The sequence below is a fragment of the Ricinus communis genome, chromosome 8 (genome assembly GCF_019578655.1).
Source record: "Ricinus communis isolate WT05 ecotype wild-type chromosome 8, ASM1957865v1, whole genome shotgun sequence".
Taxonomy (NCBI): Eukaryota; Viridiplantae; Streptophyta; class Magnoliopsida; order Malpighiales; family Euphorbiaceae; genus Ricinus; species Ricinus communis.
The window spans coordinates 11,740,368-11,758,112 of NC_063263.1; the positions used below are offsets into that span (position 1 = coordinate 11,740,368).

A 17,745-nucleotide genomic window follows, 5' to 3' on the forward strand; every position below is an offset into this window, starting at 1 on the left:
ACCTCCAATTTATTAGTAAAATTTAAATAATAGTATTTATGTGTGTGTATAAGTATATTGGTTATGAATTAAATAATCTGAAAAGTGGTGATATACTTTGGTCATTTGGCTGCTGACCTAATTGGATTGCCAGCAAATAATTTGTCACAGGGCTTCAAGGATAAATTTACAGTCTCTCCACTGATGAGTAGAATTTCTGGAATTGAAAAAGATTTTCCAAATTGTTTTGAGTAACAAAATTGAAGATGCTTATAATCTCTCTCTTTCAAAGTTACTCATGTTTTTAAGGATGATGAGCCTTCTCACATGAAAAAATAGATCAATTATTTTATGAAATTATTTATGGCTTGATATATAAGAAACATGAAAAGTAAGACTACTTGGTTCTTATGTATATAATAAAGGTATTGCTCATTGTATTTTAGTTCATAAGCTTCCTCATTCCCTTAGATACGAAAGAAAATACTTATTATTTATCAAGGATGATTTGATTTTCAATTGATAAGTGATGTGAACCGAACTTTCTTAATCTCTATAGGATGAACCATTTTTAGTAAATTTGCAAGAAACAACAAGTTAGAGTGTCCAGACAATGTACAATGAGAATCACTCCGATGCTTAAATTAGTATTTGGTGAATGTTAAAAGTATAAGTGTTTAAAAGGTTATATTACCTAAGGCTTGTGGTCTCTTGAAGTATTTGTAGTGACTGTTTTGAGGATTAAGTTTGTTGAAAATAGGCTTTATGTGAATAATTAATGGGATAGTGGCTTCCTACATTTTAGAAAGTGGTGGACATAGGTTTAACTGTATTATGGCAGGTAGAGTGGTCATATTGTCTATGAGCGATATTAAGCAATGGAAAATCGGATAACTTGAGCCTGGTGAGCATTTCTGATTATGGAAATGGCGAGCTCTGGCTTGACTAGGGTGATCTATTCATATTGAACAAAGTATACCTGATAAGAGAAACCCACTTAATAATAAGCAAAATTAGTCATCCAACCACTTAATAATGATTTTTAAAGCCTCCTTTATTGAAAATAATAACTTTTTTTCTCTTAATTAGTCATCCAACCAACAAATTCTAAATTTAAGATTAAACTTATTATATCTTTTAAAGAAAATACAATGTATTTAAATTCAAATCCATATACCATTTGTATAAAATTTAAAAGTATAGTCATTTGATAATTTGAAATAATTAATAATTACTCATTCAAAATCCTTAAATCTAAAGTCTAATATTTAAATTGAAATTTGAGTTTCAATTTGAATAAAGACGTTTGACATCCGATAATGCACAAAAACTAAACGAGATGAAAAAGGGAAAATGAGAAATTTACTTTAGTTGAGAAGAATCACATTAAATTCTGTCAAATTCTTGATTGCCACGTGGGAATAAAAATGTCCTGAAATAGAAATTGATAATATTATGTAAAACTATATTATTATTTAAATATATATAGCTTAAATGGCTATGTATGGAAGAAACAAAAAAAAAGAAAAAAAAAAGAAAGAAATAGAACTGAACTATCAATCCAAAATAGACCATCCTATGCACGTGATTGTCAAGTCCCACAAAAAGACACATCCCAAGATTCAATGACTCTTTCATAAACAAACTCAAAGGTGGCGGGATTCGTGGAAACATATAAATATTGAATAAAAATAATAAAAAATAATTACAAAAATGTTTATATATAAAAAAGAATTATATGATAATTAAAAAACTAAAAATATATTAAACTTTCAGTGTTTCTATTATTATAGAATAAAAAGTTATAGTAATTATTCTATAATTTATCTAATTATAAAAATTTTAACTAACTAAATATATTTTAATGAATTAACACATTATTTAAGGGTGTCTAGATGTAATGATAAAAGTTCTTTTTATTTAAATAAAGTTTGAGTTTGAATTTTAGATATACTCTGTTAAAATCTTAAGGTAATTATTTATAAATTTAATTAAAATTTTAAGTACGAGTATAGATATGCAGTTGCGTTAAACTCTTGAGATAAAATTTTATTAGAAGGGTCCTACCTATAGCAAAAAAAAAAAAAACTAATAAATAATGAAATGACAAATACATACGAGGGATGGAAAGTGTTAACTCTTAAAGAATAAGGACGAAAGTGCATAATAAGATAAAATAATAAAGAGCTACTTGTAATTATCAAAAAATAGAAAAAATCAAATAGCAGTGTATATATATAATAATAATAATAAAAAGAAATACAAACATTGCACCAAGTTTGAGCGGCTATCCGAGAGTCCCGCATTGTCTAAAATTGATAGGGAACAACACCAACATCGTCTCCCGTTGCCATCATCAATGCTCTCTCTCTCTCTCTCTCTCTCTTTTCCTTTTCTTTTCTTTTACACTTTTTCATGTGATCATTTCTTTTCTATTATTTTTATTGTTTTATTTCATAATAAATGGATCATAATAATTATAGTAATAGTAATTTAATAACAATAACACTAACACCACCATCAACGATCATCGTTTCATTCCCTGTCAACACGAAACAAAACTCTGAAGATTTAATCTATTGTTTGTTTATTTAGGATTGTGATATATATATATTTATATATTTCTTTCTATTTGGTTTGTTGATTTGGAAACAAAGAAAAGGAAAATTTAATGGAGAAGAAGAAGTATCCGATTGGAGCCGAGTTTTACATGCTGTATGAAGAGGTTGGCCAAGGTGTCAGTGCATCTGTATATCGAGCCTTATGTATTCCTTTTGATGAGATTGTTGCTATCAAGATTCTTGACTTTGAACGCAATAATTCTGATCTGGTATGCTCAATTTTGTTTTAAAAAAATATATATATTTTTTGGATTTTTTTAATAGCTTCATGCATTAAAATTGTTAGAAGTTTCAGTTTTTATATAGGCAAGGGATAAAAAAAATTTGTTAGCGAATGCATGCAGGGGATGAGTTTCTACTAAAATTAAGAATATTGAGAAAAGATGGATTTTGCAGGAAGAGTTGTGATTGTAGAAAGATGAAAGCTTGTTTAGCAGTAGTTCTCATGATTATACGGGATGAGCTTGCTTTAGCTTCCAACAATACATGTACATTATAGTAAACTTTATGAAAATGTGATGGTATTTGTTGTAATATGGTATGGATGATGCAATTTTTGGATATCTCAACAGTATTGGCCCCAAAATGGGGAAAGGAAAAGCATTTGTTTGTTAGGATAAAACATTAGCCTTTATTTTGTTGGTTGAAGATGGGTACTTATCATCTTGAATGGATCATTAAGAAAAATTGGAGCTATGATAAAAACTAAACTTATGGATCTATAAAAAAGAAAAAGAAATTGTGCTTTCTAAGTACGCAATAGTAGTATGAACAATAACAAAAATTTACTTTGTATAAACTATTGCTAACAGAGATATAGGCTTTTTTATTTTGACATTGTTGTGGAAGTATACTTGTAGTGTTTCCCTTCCATTTTAGGATCTTTTATATTTCGGGTAACTTTTGAATAAGTATTGCTAATTTTTACTAGATTGAAGTTGTATGATACAAAAGTTAAGAGAGAATTAGCGATTTATCTTTCAGAAAATATTTGCATATATGTTCCATTTCCTTTTGTACTCGAATTACCGACATATTGTCAATGTCATTGAGAATTTTTAAAATAATTCGAATTTATATCCATAATAGTGGAGTGGTTTTATATTAATTCTTATATTTTTAAAATTACAGTGATTTCTTTCGCCTTCTCTATCATGTTTTTTTGAAGATAGATCTTTTGATGCTCATGTTTGACCTCCTATAATTATGTGTTGTTTCATAGAGTAACATTTCTCGTGAAGTACAAACAATGATCTTGGTTGACCATCCAAATATTCTCAAATCACACTGCTCCTTTGTTAGCGATCATAATTTGTGGGTTGTTATGCCATTCATGTCTGGGGGCTCTTGTCTACACATATTGAAGGCTGTTTATCCAGATGGTTTTGAGGAGGTAGTGATAGCGACAATACTTCGTGAGGTATTAAGAGGTTTAGAGTATCTTCATCATCATGGGCATATACATCGAGATGTTAAAGTGAGTAATTGATCCCCTCTTAAGCCCAAGTTACTTTAATAATCACATCTTAATATTTATTAACATCATACTAAGTTTCTGATTAACTATGTTTTCTCTCAAGTAACTCAAGGTATGCAATTGTTGAATGTTTCATTTTAATTTTTTCAACTTCACATTTATTGGCTATGTAATAGAATGAGTAGGAATAGGTGAAGGAAACTTTAACAAGGAGTTGGCATTAGTTTCAACCATGTTTAAAGGCTTGAAATGGTGCTTTAGTTTGTATAAAACTAATATATAAGAGTTTCTCGTAAGGTAGGGTATAAATTATTTTAACCATATTACTATGTCAAAGTTTTACGTGCCTTGAAATATGTTGCAAAAATTATTTGTCAACTTAACTAATTGAATTTGGGGATTGCTAAAAGTTAAGAGTCTTTATAGAAATTTGAGTAATTTATTTTATTTGTTTTATAATGATTATCTTTTAATTTTTAAAGGCGGGAAACATTCTCATTGATTCACATGGTACGATCAAGTTGGGAGATTTTGGTGTTTCTGCTTGCCTTTTTGATTCAGGTGATAGGCAACGCATGAGGAATACATTTGTGGGGACACCTTGTTGGTATGCTTCTTCTTAAAGAACTCCCAAATATTTTAATAAATATAAATTCTTAATCTCATTCAATAAAACTTGTATGTTAATTACGGACAGACTACTGCTTTTGTGTATTATTAGTAAAGCTTAAAATTTCAAATATTTACTCTTGCTGTTTTGTAAAATATTTTAAAATATTAGACGTAGGCACACGATGAAGCAAATATTGTTAGTGAAGCTAGCAATCTTTACACATAAAGCAACAAGAGTAGAAATGAACTTCATGCTATTAGTAAAAAAAACTTGCAGTTTGGCTAACTTGAATATTTACAGCCAAATTTAGAAAAATGTAAAGGAGGGAAGGGACTTTATTAAAATTTATAAATCTTACAAGATAGGCAGTTTATAAGAGATGTAGAAATTTTGCATTCACATCCATCTAAAATGTTGTAACAAATTGATACTGTTCTTAAAGCTTCTGTTTGGAATTAATGATATTAAACTTTCAGTTGTTGTAAAGTTTCATCCATAACTACTGTAAAATTATATAGCCTCTACTGTTTTTTGTTATATTCTTTTTTGCAGGATGGCACCTGAGGTCATGGAGCAGTTGCATGGTTATGATTTCAAGTTAGTTTATTATTTTCTCTCAAGAGTTTCTCAATTTCATTTTGATTGGATAGCATGATCTTGATGTTCTCTATCAAAATTTTCCTGCAGAGCTGATATTTGGTCCTTTGGCATAACTGCTTTGGAGCTTGCACATGGGCATGCGCCATTCTCGAAATATCCACCAATGAAGGTGCATATATAAGTTTTTGAATATGCATGTCGTTAGCATCATTTTTTCTATAATTATATTTGTCTTAGCTCTACCTAAAGCAAAGTTTACCTTGAAAGGTGTTGCTGATGACTTTGCAAAATGCACCCCCTGGTTTGGATTATGAAAGAGACAAGAAATTCTCTAAGGTTTGCTTAAGATAAACTAATAAAGATAATATTCTTTTGCCGTAATTATGTTGTATGATGCATATCTTTTTTTTTTTTCTTCCCTAGTCTTTTAAGCAAATGATAGCGAGTTGCTTAGTAAAAGATCCTTCAAAAAGACCTTCTGCAAGAAAGTTACTAAAGCATTCATTTTTCAAGCAAGCAAGGTCAAATGATTACATAGCAAGAAAACTTTTAGAAGGATTGCCTGCTCTTGGTGATCGTATTAAGGCATTGAAGGTTAGTGAGCTAATCTTGGTATATAGCTTCTAACACATGTTATTGTCACTTATATCATATGCTTAGAATTTTATGTCATTTGAAATGTAGAGAAAGGAAGAGGATATGCTTGCGCAAAAGAAGATGCCGGATGGGGAGAAGGAGGAAATATCACAGGTTGTTTTTCATTCTTTAAGAAGATTAAATATTGAACCAAAGAAAAAAAAGATTGTTTCATCTTAAAAGGATTTATTGTTTCATCTTAAATTTTTTTTCTCCGAGTCGATTCTATGAAAAAATAAAATTTTATTTTCAATCTTTTTTGTCTATATGTTGTCTTGATTTGGTTTGTGATTTACCTTTAACCTTGTCTTGTTCATATACTAAATAACAACCCTAAAAGTTATATCTCTCTCTTTAAAAGTGCTTGTGCTGTGTCATTAACAGTCTTTTCGGTCTTGTAAAAGTAAAATGTAAAATGAAACTTTTCATGGAAGATCATTAATCTGTAAATATTGCCAACAGAAAAAAGAAAAACGAAATGCACTCTAAGTTTTTTGCTACTATTTTGACCTATATGCAACGATATTCTGAACATCTTGAGATTTCGAGATATATGACTATATTTAGGAAAAGGTATTTCACCATGTAAATAATATTTCTATCATGTTGTTGGTATTTTCGTGCTTGGATCAGTAGCTGTATAAGATATGTGTTGGTCACTGCTATCTTTTATTCTCTTCATAGTTTGTGCACTTGGTTGTAAGTTTATTTCTGCAAGACTATTAGTATCTTGTTGTTGGTAACCTAATTTATGTCAATAATCTGTTCTGTACATCATAGCTATTGCTTAGTTTTTCTTGGTATCTTCTTTTAACTAGTTCACAATATTACCTTATGTACATATGCAGAATGAATATAAAAGAGGAATTAGTGGTTGGAACTTCAATCTTGAAGATATGAAGGCCCAAGCTTCCCTGGTATTCCAATAGTCTATGTTGTTATCTATTATGAACATCAAGCTGAAATAATGGGTAGAATTTTCTGGATCATACTATATCTATCCTATCAGATACATGATGAGGACCTAATAGCTAATAATAACCTGGGAGGAAGCTCAAGTTCACTGTCCACAATTGATTCACTTGAAAAGCAATTGGAGTCTCAACACTCTTCTTTGGGGCAAGTTCCAGAAATGGTATAATAATATTCCAATTTTTTATGCTCATAAGTTTACTTGAATTTTTAATCAATATTTTTATTTTCAACGAGTTTCCTTGGTTCCTTGTGATAATAATAATTTCACAGGATGAGAATGATCTGATGCAATATCAACCCACTCATCTTCAATTAGGCAACTCCTCTGTGAATATTTCAAAGTATGCTCCTAGCTAATCTTTCTTTGTTTAATTCACTGTTGCTTCATTCATAGAAGTATGAACAATAAAGGTTGGATATGAAAATGCTCAAAGGTTTATATTAAAGCTGCATCATTATTGTTTGTATTCAATTATTGATGGGAATAATTTATTTTGCAGAGCTGGATACGAAAAATCTGATGATGACTCCAACACTACAAGCCCATCCAGTGATCAACATGTTTTACATAGTTCTTCACATTATCTTGATGATAATGTGGAGAACAATGTGACAGAGAAATCTATGTTTGAGATCAATGGAAAACCAGTAGAGGACATAGCTTTACAACAGAAAACAAGAGATCCATCAAATGGCTCTAATACACTAGAAAATATAGTTCCTTCTGATAAAGAAGAAAGGTTTGACACTAAATTTTACATAAATAGTAACTTTTTTCATGAATGATATGGTTCTTGTAGTGCTCTCCTTGTAGTCACCACTTCTTACATTTAACTGTTGAAAGCAGCAAGTATTGCTTTTAAAAAGTAGTCATGCATTCAGTCCAATCTTTCTTCCAATGATTAAATTTCAGAATCTTTTGTATATTTTATGGTGAACTGCACTATTGGATCTTCAACAAGTTGTTATTGCATCAAAGCATTGAATGTTTGAGCTTAGTTGGTACTTGGTAGGGAAATCAACTAAAGTACAGGAATGGATGGATAACTAACATGTAATGTTGGCAACCATCACTAAATGGATGAGTTACTATATTCTGAAAGAATATTAGCTTGTTTGGCTCTTACATTTAATCCTATTGTTGAATTTAGGGACCTTGAAAAATAAATAAGTCTGGACTCGTTGACTAGGAGTTTAAATGTTTATCATATATTATTGGTGGAAATTAATCATTCAAGAACTAGAAAACACTCTTTGTAGAAATGGTGAATAAAAGGAGACTGGCATGTTGGTTTTGGTATTATGAGTAAAGATGACCATAGGCAAAATTAAGGTAAAATTAAAATGATAACTTCATGTTGATAATTCGAGAGTGAAACTTAGGTGTTGTTGGGTGGGGGGATGTGGGTTTGTTACTATTATGTGGGTGAATTTTATTGTCATATTCTATCTTATGTAAACGTGTTTCTTTATTTTGACCAAGCTTAATTTTATAGTGATAAGTTACAAAATCAATCACAAAATAATTCAAGCTCAGAAGATGATGATGTAGTTTCTGAAATGCCTTCTAAAGCATCTAAGATATTAGGCAAGTTCTTAAAACTCCTTTCAGTCCTCTTATGTTTGGTTCTTTTTTGCGCTAACATTCTTAGTTATTCATTGAAACTAGTAAAATTTTTATACTCACAAGAAAAGTTTCTACTTCCCTATTTAATCAAAGCATTCTTACAGCACGAAACAATGATGAACTTGACGAGAAAGCAAAACCACCAGTTATTCAGCAAAGAGGACGCTTCAAAGTTACTTCTGAGAATGTTGGTATTGAAAAGGTGATTTGGGAGGATACTAACCTTCATATCCATTCTTTTGCCTAGACAGGATATAACTCCATTTTCTTTTTCAGGTTGTTCCATCGCCTATATTGCAAAAGAGTCATAGCATGCAGGTTCGTAGTTCTGAGGTTAGCACATTTGTGCCAACTGCCAAGTTGTTTGTTAGATTGCTGCTTTTCTAAACGACACTTTCTATTTTCCAAGAAATTATAATTTGATAAGCTTCAAAATGAAAAACAATCTTTTTTTGAGAAAATATATTGAGAGCTTTCTAGTTCTCATTTCTCAAAACCAATAATAAACAATTGCATACTCTTAACATTTGTCTTGTAAGTTAAAGCAATCCTAAAGTCCTTGAAGTACCACTACTTATACCAATGAAATTCTATGCATAACATTCTATTTGATGAACAAACAGCCTATGACCCAGTATTATGTCTCTCCTTCCTTCAGTATACTTTGGATTTAGTGAAAACCATTGTATACACAATCAAACTAATCCATCCTTTTTAATGTCAAAATTTACTTAATAATCTAAGTTTGTTTGGTTTCAAGTTGTTTCTTGTGTTTCTATAGTATATAATAAATCCTCTAGTGTGGCTTAATTTTTTCTACATTAAATTATGAGATGTGTACCACAAAAATTTTATAAAGTTGCGTAGTCAATTAAATCTCTAAGTTGTTTCTCATGTTTGTATGTACCACAAAGATTTTTAAAATTTTCTATAATCGATTAAAACTTTTGCAAAACTTTGCATGAAATTATCATGCATTTTGTTTCCTTGCCCAAATGCAGGCAAAACCAAACACAACCCAAAGGATTTATAAAGAGGAAGAAAATAAGTTGGGCTGGAATGTGATAGCATATGTTTATATTTATATAACTTCCAATAGGGGCAATAAGTTCATTTCTATATTTTCTGTCCATAACTCAATTTTTGTCAAATGATGTTCAACTCTTTTAAGAATTTTTTTTTTATTAAATTCTTATAGAGAATGTAAGATGTCTTACATATCTATTATTAATGGTGTGGAAATTTTCATGTTAATTATATTTTTTACAATTATCTCTACCAAAGAACATTGTCTTAGATTGAGCAATTATGAAAGATTACACTATACTTTCCTTCGCCCATAACTCATATACATGCATAAACATGCTTGAAACAAGAATTCCTTCTAGATTATAATTTTTCTTGTCTTACAACACTAATTTGGTTTATTTAGGTGCTACACCAACATTCTGGGCTTTCTTTGCCAGCAACACCTGATTCCACATCATCAACTCCTTCAGGCCATTCTTTGTTTCCTCTTTTGAATTCTGTTTTGCAGAATAACATTGTTCAAAGGGTGCGTTATCATCCAGAGTATTTCTTACCTTTTGCTTTCTTAAATGTAATTTTTATTTTTTTCATCTTCTGTCAATGTTCCTGCTGCTGCTTTTCGATTTTCAACCCTCTCCACAGGATAACATCCTTAATCTGATGAAACAAGTTTGTGGTTGTGATACTCCAGGTTATACTAATCCACTTGTTTTTTTCTTCTTTTATTTTCTTGGGGTTAAAACTGAAGGTTCTTACTTTGATGTTTTTCTCTCACTCTAGCCAGCCGTGCTATTGATGGAGGATCCATATTATCAATAGCAGGTTCCACAGAGAATTCTTTGGTATGTAATAATAGCTTTTTCATTATTCTTTGGGGAGTCTCCAACCAAATTATTATGTGACTCTAGATGTTGCCTCCGTTATATAAGTTGCTCCTGTAAGTACCAGATTATACTTCCCACAAATGACATGTGAAATACTGCATTATGTCTTTTTGTGTAGGAGGATTTTAATTTTTTTCAGAAAAATAAATAAATATAGAGAATTTTTATTAGTAAGAGCCATATGAAATGCCTTTGTTGTCATTACCTCCAGGTAAATCGAAACCTAGATTCCTCCATTACAGTTTCTTTCTTGGATCAATAACTTTGATATTTACTTTTATGTGCTGGTCATATTAGAAAATAACTACCTTGGCGATCTTATTAACTCTTGAATATGTTCACCAGAATTGAAGACCTAGATTGTGCATATTTCTAGAGAAAGAATGTTCAGGTTTTGTTGTTTGTTAAAACTTTTAGCCATCAAGTTCAAAGAGTTCTTTATGAAAAGAAGAACTTTTAATTTCATTCAAGTGATTTAATGTGGAAAGTTCATTAGTTGTTTAGGATTATAATATTTATAAATTATAAGTGTTGCATGCTATATGCATTCTGATTTTCACTATTGTTTTTACTTACTTCTTCAGATGATTAATGAGAGTACTAGTGGTTTTCTTGATAGGGTATTATATGTTTACTTCTGATTTTTATGTTCTTGATCCCTATCAGAGCTAGATTCTATGACTCTGAGCTCACATGGAAACTTAACTGACTATTTAACTTCTAAGCTAATACTTTTTGTGTGACATTTCCAGCTAGAAGCAGCTCATGATAGGGAGAAAGATTTGCTACATGAAATAACGGAGTTGCAGTGGAGGTATCTAGAATATAATGCAGACTTATATGCATCTAAACATAAGCATGTGCACGCTTACACTATAAAATCTAACTATGTCTTGAAAAATACAGGCTTTTATGTGCTCAAGAAGAACTCAAAAAATATAGAACAGAAAATGCCCAGGTCAGTTCATTTATCCTTTACCTATATGCTCACTTATATGTTGTTTGTTCCATCATTATTATCTAACACCAGATTTTTAGGTATGATTTCAGTTTTGAATCCGCAGCATGATGAATAAAGAAAAAATCTCACAAACCGCACTACACAAAAGGATATTATAAAGAGAGACGAAACAAAATACAGGATGATCATAAGACAAGTGATCAAATATTGGTAGGCTATTTTTCATTTTTAGAGTATATAGGCTTGTTTTGGTAAAGTTGTAGGCAGGAGAGACGTATTGTTGAACTTGTGCAGATTCACCAATGATACCATAAGTGTACATGATTAGTATTTTATCTTCCAAGTCAACTTGGGAGTAGTAGATACACCTTGAGCTTAATACATTATGCATTTATTCTCTACTTAGCAATGTAAGTCTAAATTAATTCAATTTCTCAACAAGAATTTGACTTTAGTTAAATGGTTAATGCAAATTATCTGTGTTCGTGCAATAATCTTGCTTTCTTTTACTCTTTTTTTTTCTACTCAAGTTAGGTTGGTTTCATTTTTTGCATCACTTTAGAGTATTTTTCTGTGCAGTTCCTTCTGAATTTTGTGAATGTTTTCAAATGGAAATACAACCTTTATCACAGTCTAAGAGTCGAGCTCCATGATAACTTTGTCATACCCAAGATTTGTGATCCAACATAAGGCCTCTTTTAACACCATGGCTTCGTATTCGGCTTCGCCGCACCTCAAATAGACCCTCCAACGTTTTTGAACCACACAAACAAAACTACCCACCTCATCTCTTATCATCATACCTAAGGCAATCTTCCTTTGCTATTTCAACAATATTGTTTCACTATTGCACTTTAAATAATTTGTAGGAGCAACCAAGGCACCCACAGAGTTGTCCCTATTTTCTACACAATCTTATTGCTTAGCATTCTGCATAAAGAGTTCTAATAGCTGCATAAACATATGAAGAAAAAAACTTGATATTCCAATTACAAATTGCTATATTCATATTTTAAAAATATTTACTAAAAATAATATACTTTACCATTAATTAATTAAATTAAATTAGTTTTGCTACAAAATTTAAATATATAGCCACTCTCAGACAACACTAAGAATATGATATTATTCAAATTTAATGAAATTTATTTTTCTTTTCTTTTTAAAGAATTAGAAACATGAAAATAATTTTCTTATAAATACATAAAAACAACAAATGCAAGTCAATAATAATTTAAGAATATTGTAAGACCATAAAGTTAAAAGAAATTATTATTTTTTATACCAGCAATAACATAAAGATGTATTAATAGCATACAAGTTACTCTACTAAACAATTTACAAAACCAATACTTAAACATTTGAAGATAACTATTTTGATTTATCATTTTTAGTATTTTCTAACTTAATTAAAAAAATTTAAGCTGAATATTTATTATGTTATTAAACCATTTTAAAAGTATAATTACAGAAAAATTCAGTTTTAAATGATAAGTTAAATTATTACAACGCACGCAAACTCTCATATATATATTGAGAGGCTTTTGCTACCCTGAGTTGCACAAAATTGTGGGATAAGATAGGAACAAAGCACTGGCCTTGCAGGTTATTCAAGTATATGATTAACACATGCTTTTCAAAAGGTACGAATGATATGCACATGGACATGTTAAATTAAAATGAAAGTTTCCAATTATAATGATATTATACTGTTTACCACAGCTCCACCAACAAGTCATCCATTTGAAAATAAAAACTCAACAAGAAATGGTCTAGCATACATGCTGTACACACGCTACCCTAAGCTGATTACTGAAGAATACAGTGGCAGCTACATTTCCACTACCAAGGCCTCTTTGCTCCAAGAGGAATAGTATTTGATCCTGAAATCAATAACCGATTGCCAAAGCCTCCTCGCCCTCTAGTGCGAAAATTACCACCAGAACCTATATACCCGAGAAAACATTATGTACATTATATTAATACTGCATCCAGATACAGTTAAAAACACCAAGCATTACCTCCTAGAGAACCAGCAGACCGACCCAAAGCAGACAATCCTGCGGGCACAATCTGCCCTGCTTCCTGTAGGATTTTGATAAGATCCCTAGCAAACTTAGCATTTGCATGCGTGAAAAAGGTAAATGCAGTACCCCTAGCCCCTGCACGACCAGTTCGACCGATCCTGTGGACATAATCCTCAAGACAGGAAGGAAAATCATAGTTGACCACGCACTTTATGTCCTTCACATCTGCACGCAATAGAGATATTAGTTAAGTCAACAGCCCATCATGCATGAGGTACAATAACTACAGTAACTGTAGGAATTTAAGGTAGCAAAACCAGTGAAGTCTCATGATTGATTCATTAGCCTTCAGCTCATTAATAAAACAGCCAACAAAAGATTTCTCAGCTGTCAGGTCTTTCATTTCGCAATGAATTAACCTACTCAATCGTTCAACATGAGATCAACTAAATAAAAGTCTCACTCAGTATCCTAGTTGAAGAGCAAGCCATAGTAGGGTAACGAAGTAGTTAATATGACTAGCCTTGTTTACAGGCATAGAGATCTATAAAACATCTCCTTATCCCCGCATCTGAGTCAACTGAAGACAACAGATTCATCACATAAGTATGCCCACCTTAACCTTGCAGGGATAAGGAGCAGCTTCACCATCACCACATCTGTATCCAAACAATTTATAATTATCTGCGAGTCAACCGGGCTGCTGAGATAAACCAGCTCCATAACCGTGGATGGGGACAACTGACTTCAACCATGTTACTTAGACACCTGATATTGGAGCCATGCCATATTAATCAATTGAAGCAAATTAAAGCACCATATGAAACCAAATTTCTATATTACCCTTTTTCCAACCTAGAGAAGCACCCATATTAGTGACATATGGGATATTCCGAAAATCTTAAATTGCTGTTCCAGTAATATCGACTGGCAGTGCTCCTTATGTCCGTGTAACATGAGCTGTAGGAGTAAGTTAGTACCCAAGCAGGCTATTTTATGGGAATATCTAGTGAATATGAGAAACTGATATGCCTCTCACTCCAGCTTGCAAATCCCTTAAAGCAAGAACCATGCTTACAAGTTAATATATGATAACCAGCCAGCCATACTGCGTCATGGCACCTCCCCTTGCTCCCATACCACAAATTATTTTGTCATGAAACTGGATAGCACCCGGCTGACTCCCATCTTCAAATTTCAAGATCTAAGTGAAAGAACTAAGACTCCTAACACATAATGATCCTACCAAGACCCCGAGCAGCAACATCAGTGGCAGTCATAATAGGACTTCTGCCACTTTTGAACTCAGATAAGACCCAATCCCTTTCAGTCTGATTTTTATCACCATGGATGGATAGAACTGGCCAACCATCCATCCTCAACTGCCTCGTAACTTGGTCACAGCCTTTTTTTGTCTCCATAAATATCAGAATCCGACTCCCATCCATCACTTCTTTTAGCAGTTTAATTAGCCTGCATAGAGAAAGCACAATAATACATTATTATCAACATGCTAAAACTTCTCCTCTGCAGGAAGATCTCAAAGACAAACCTGTTGTACTTCTCCATCTCTGAGACAATTTCAACAACTTGGTTTATTGACTGATTTGCTTTCAAATCAGTTGATCCAATGACTACCTATAGATCATAACAATTTCAAAAATTACTGCCACTGCAATTTCTAAGCAAAAGTCAATTAACCTAAATAAAATGTCTCAACAAATTGAGGAACAGCTACTAAAGAGACCTTGTATGGATTGCGCAGAAACTGCCTTGCTAAAGTTTCAACCTCTCTTGGCCATGTGGCACTCCAATACAACGTCTGTCTATCTGGTCGGATCTGAAAAATAACTCCAAATTTATGAGAAAATCTCCTCCTATTTAATGGAGTTCTAATATGATTGAAAACAAGTTACCACAAGCATAACAATTATCAGATGCAAACAAATTATTTGGAGAAGAATGTCAGACCAGAAATCCCACATCACATTTCCTAGCATAATATAACATACAACAAAAATCCTTTCAAATCAATAGTTCGACTAAAGAGACAATGCAGGTAAAAGTATAGCGCCATAAGTGATAAGTGAAGTAATTTCAAGGTAAAACTAAATATTCATCCAAAGGACTAGACCAACCAAATGTTGTTATGCATTAAATCTGTCAGTAATTTCCATATGACAAAAATTATGAGCTGAAAATTGATGTCCTTAAGTTAAGAAATAAAATAGAAGGACTAAAAAGTTATTAACATAGCTGCTTAAAAGCTAGAAACCATGTGGAAGAATTTGAAAACTCCTTGGTACTTATTTGCATATATTAAGAAGATAATGTACTGTGAACTGAAAATCTGGACAGGAAGTTCCTTCCGATATAAGGTATTCAAAGAGGAAGAGATGGCATAAAAACATACTTGAGATACAAGTTTTCTAATCTGTGGTTCAAATCCCATATCCAACATCCTATCAGCCTCATCCAAGACAAGGTAAGTAACTCTTCGCAAATTGGTGTGTTGAGCCTCTAACATGTCTATTAGTCGACCAGGAGTAGCAATAACAATCTCAACACCTGGCATGGCAAATCCATTATCATTAGTACACACCTCCATTCTGGATCTATATGGATGATCTCATGATACAGCAATTATGAAAAGGACTACAAATACCTCTGTGAAGATCACGAATTTGAGGTCCCTTGGGAGCACCACCATATATACAAGTAGTCCTAATATTAGCACGCGAACCAAATTTCAAAGCTTCTTCTTGGATTTGAACAGCCAATTCTCTTGTGGGAGCCAATATTAACACAACTGGCCCCTCACCCTGTACTGGATAATGATATTAAATAAAGAAAAAAAAAAAAACAAAATCAGTTGATGCACACCTCAAATAAGACAACGAACTCAGCTAAACCAAGAAGCAAATGGTACTAACCCAATCGAGGCTGTGCGCTGACATGTACCAAAGCCGGTAGTACATATGCTAAAGTCTTACCAGAACCAGTCTCAGCAATGCCAATTACGTCTCTACCCTTGAGGGCCATTGGCCAGCCTTGAGCTTGGATTGGTGTAGGCTCAACAAAACCCAACTTAGCAATCACCTCTAAGCAATAACCTATGATATAGCATAAAAAAATGAGTTTAGCACATCATTGTCGCCGAATTCAAATCCAGTTATGAAAGAAATATCCACAACATTAGCAATACCAGGGAAATTAGCCTCTTGAAATATCCGAATAGGCTTAGGCACGTCATGCCCTTCAACAGTAATATCCCTTCGTGCCCGATACATTATAACTTCATGTTCAGACATAGCCTGCACAGAAGGATTCTCAATGTAGAAATTCTTCTCAAAAGGTACTAAATTTCCAAAATCCTGCTTTGGAAGAGCAATATTATCCAAATCACCTCTAGAACCTCCTCCACTACCATGCCTACCTCCTCTTCCTCTACCACCACGCCCCCCGTCAAACCCCCTACCTCCACTGCGTCCACCACCTCCAAAACCTCTACCACCACCACTGCGTCCTCCTCGTCCACCATCACCCCGGCTGCCCCTTCCACGAATTGATGCATCAGGTCTGCTATCTCCAAAATGACCATTAGGCACACGTCGACCACTAAACCCCCTACCTACACTGCCAGCATCGCCGCCTCCATAGCCAATGTCAAATCTACCAACAGGGGGCTCGAAAGGCGGATAACCACCTACTGGAGCAGGACCACCACCTCTTCCTGCAAAATTCAAAGGTGGAGGACCACCATACGGCACAGGCGGATGTCCACTGCGACCATAAGATCTTCCTAACATTGGTGGCGGTCCCGCCGGAGGAGATGCGCCCGTCAAGTCACTGAAACACAAAACAACCACAAAATCACCCAATTGAAATCCAATTATGATATTAAAAAAATTAAGAAGAAAAAAAAAGAAAAAGAAAAGGGAAAAAGGTGAAATCAATAGTAAAGACGAGTACCTGCGACGGTGACGGTAGGAGTCAGGGTCGGAATACCTGTGATCGTATGGGTTCATGATGGAGAGCGAGCTAGGGTTTAGCTAGACTATGTTCCTAGTATAAAATTCTGTTTCAGTAAAATACACTAATCCAAAGCGATATGCTACAACTCGTCTATTAAAATTCGTGACCTCGATGATTATTGAGAGGGAAAAAGCAACAAGAAAAAGAAAAATCTCTTTCTTTGTTCTAAAATTGCAGCGATTTATGAACATTTTTAAGAGTTGCAGTTGACGGGTGGGACCAATTGGGTTTCGGGCCCCTTTCAACCCGTTTAAACATAATGTAACCAAACGAGATGTCGT

At 32.9% G+C, this 17,745-nt stretch overlaps 2 protein-coding genes across 11 annotated transcripts; one reads left to right on the forward strand and one right to left on the reverse strand.

Annotated features, from left to right (window-relative positions):
- The first annotated feature begins 1,793 nt into the window (after positions 1-1,793).
- Positions 1,794-11,843, forward strand: LOC8280292 (serine/threonine-protein kinase OSR1). 5 transcript variants are annotated; one of them, XM_048378716.1, is made up of 21 exons: positions 1,795-2,809; positions 3,823-4,077; positions 4,560-4,684; positions 5,243-5,287; positions 5,378-5,459; positions 5,558-5,626; positions 5,714-5,884; positions 5,975-6,040; positions 6,775-6,843; positions 6,936-7,061; positions 7,172-7,242; positions 7,402-7,641; positions 8,398-8,489; positions 8,633-8,730; positions 8,805-8,861; positions 9,961-10,083; positions 10,200-10,248; positions 10,338-10,399; positions 11,194-11,255; positions 11,348-11,399; positions 11,480-11,843. In XM_048378716.1, the coding sequence occupies exons 1-21, from the start codon at positions 2,651-2,653 to the stop codon at positions 11,483-11,485; spliced, it is 2,079 nt and encodes a 692-aa protein (XP_048234673.1). In that variant the 5' UTR covers positions 1,795-2,650; the 3' UTR covers positions 11,486-11,843. The 5 variants fall into 5 exon arrangements, 4 of the variants coding, with proteins under 4 accessions (XP_048234673.1, XP_048234672.1, XP_048234674.1 ...); XM_048378715.1 differs by having other exon boundaries at positions 1,797-2,809; positions 11,492-11,843; XM_048378717.1 differs by having other exon boundaries at positions 1,797-2,809; positions 3,967-4,077; positions 11,492-11,843.
- A 1,228-nt stretch (positions 11,844-13,071) lies between these two features.
- LOC8280293 (DEAD-box ATP-dependent RNA helicase 20) lies at positions 13,072-17,673 on the reverse strand. Of its 6 annotated transcripts, none has more exons than XM_015715463.2 (10): positions 17,402-17,669; positions 16,635-17,278; positions 16,363-16,542; positions 16,095-16,256; positions 15,843-15,997; positions 15,177-15,269; positions 14,982-15,067; positions 14,676-14,902; positions 13,424-13,654; positions 13,072-13,348 (listed from the first exon to the last, which is right to left on the reverse strand). In XM_015715463.2, exons 1-10 carry the CDS (start codon positions 17,455-17,457, stop codon positions 13,245-13,247), a joined length of 1,938 nt encoding a protein of 645 aa, XP_015570949.1. In that variant the 5' UTR covers positions 17,458-17,669; the 3' UTR covers positions 13,072-13,244. The 6 variants fall into 6 exon arrangements, 1 of the variants encoding a protein (XP_015570949.1); XR_001534801.3 differs by lacking the exon at positions 13,072-13,348 and adding an exon at positions 14,046-14,197 and having other exon boundaries at positions 13,450-13,654; positions 14,285-14,902; positions 17,402-17,673; XR_001534802.3 differs by lacking the exon at positions 13,072-13,348 and adding an exon at positions 14,046-14,197 and having other exon boundaries at positions 13,450-13,654; positions 14,273-14,902; positions 17,402-17,673.
- Between the last annotated feature and the right edge of the window lie 72 nt (positions 17,674-17,745).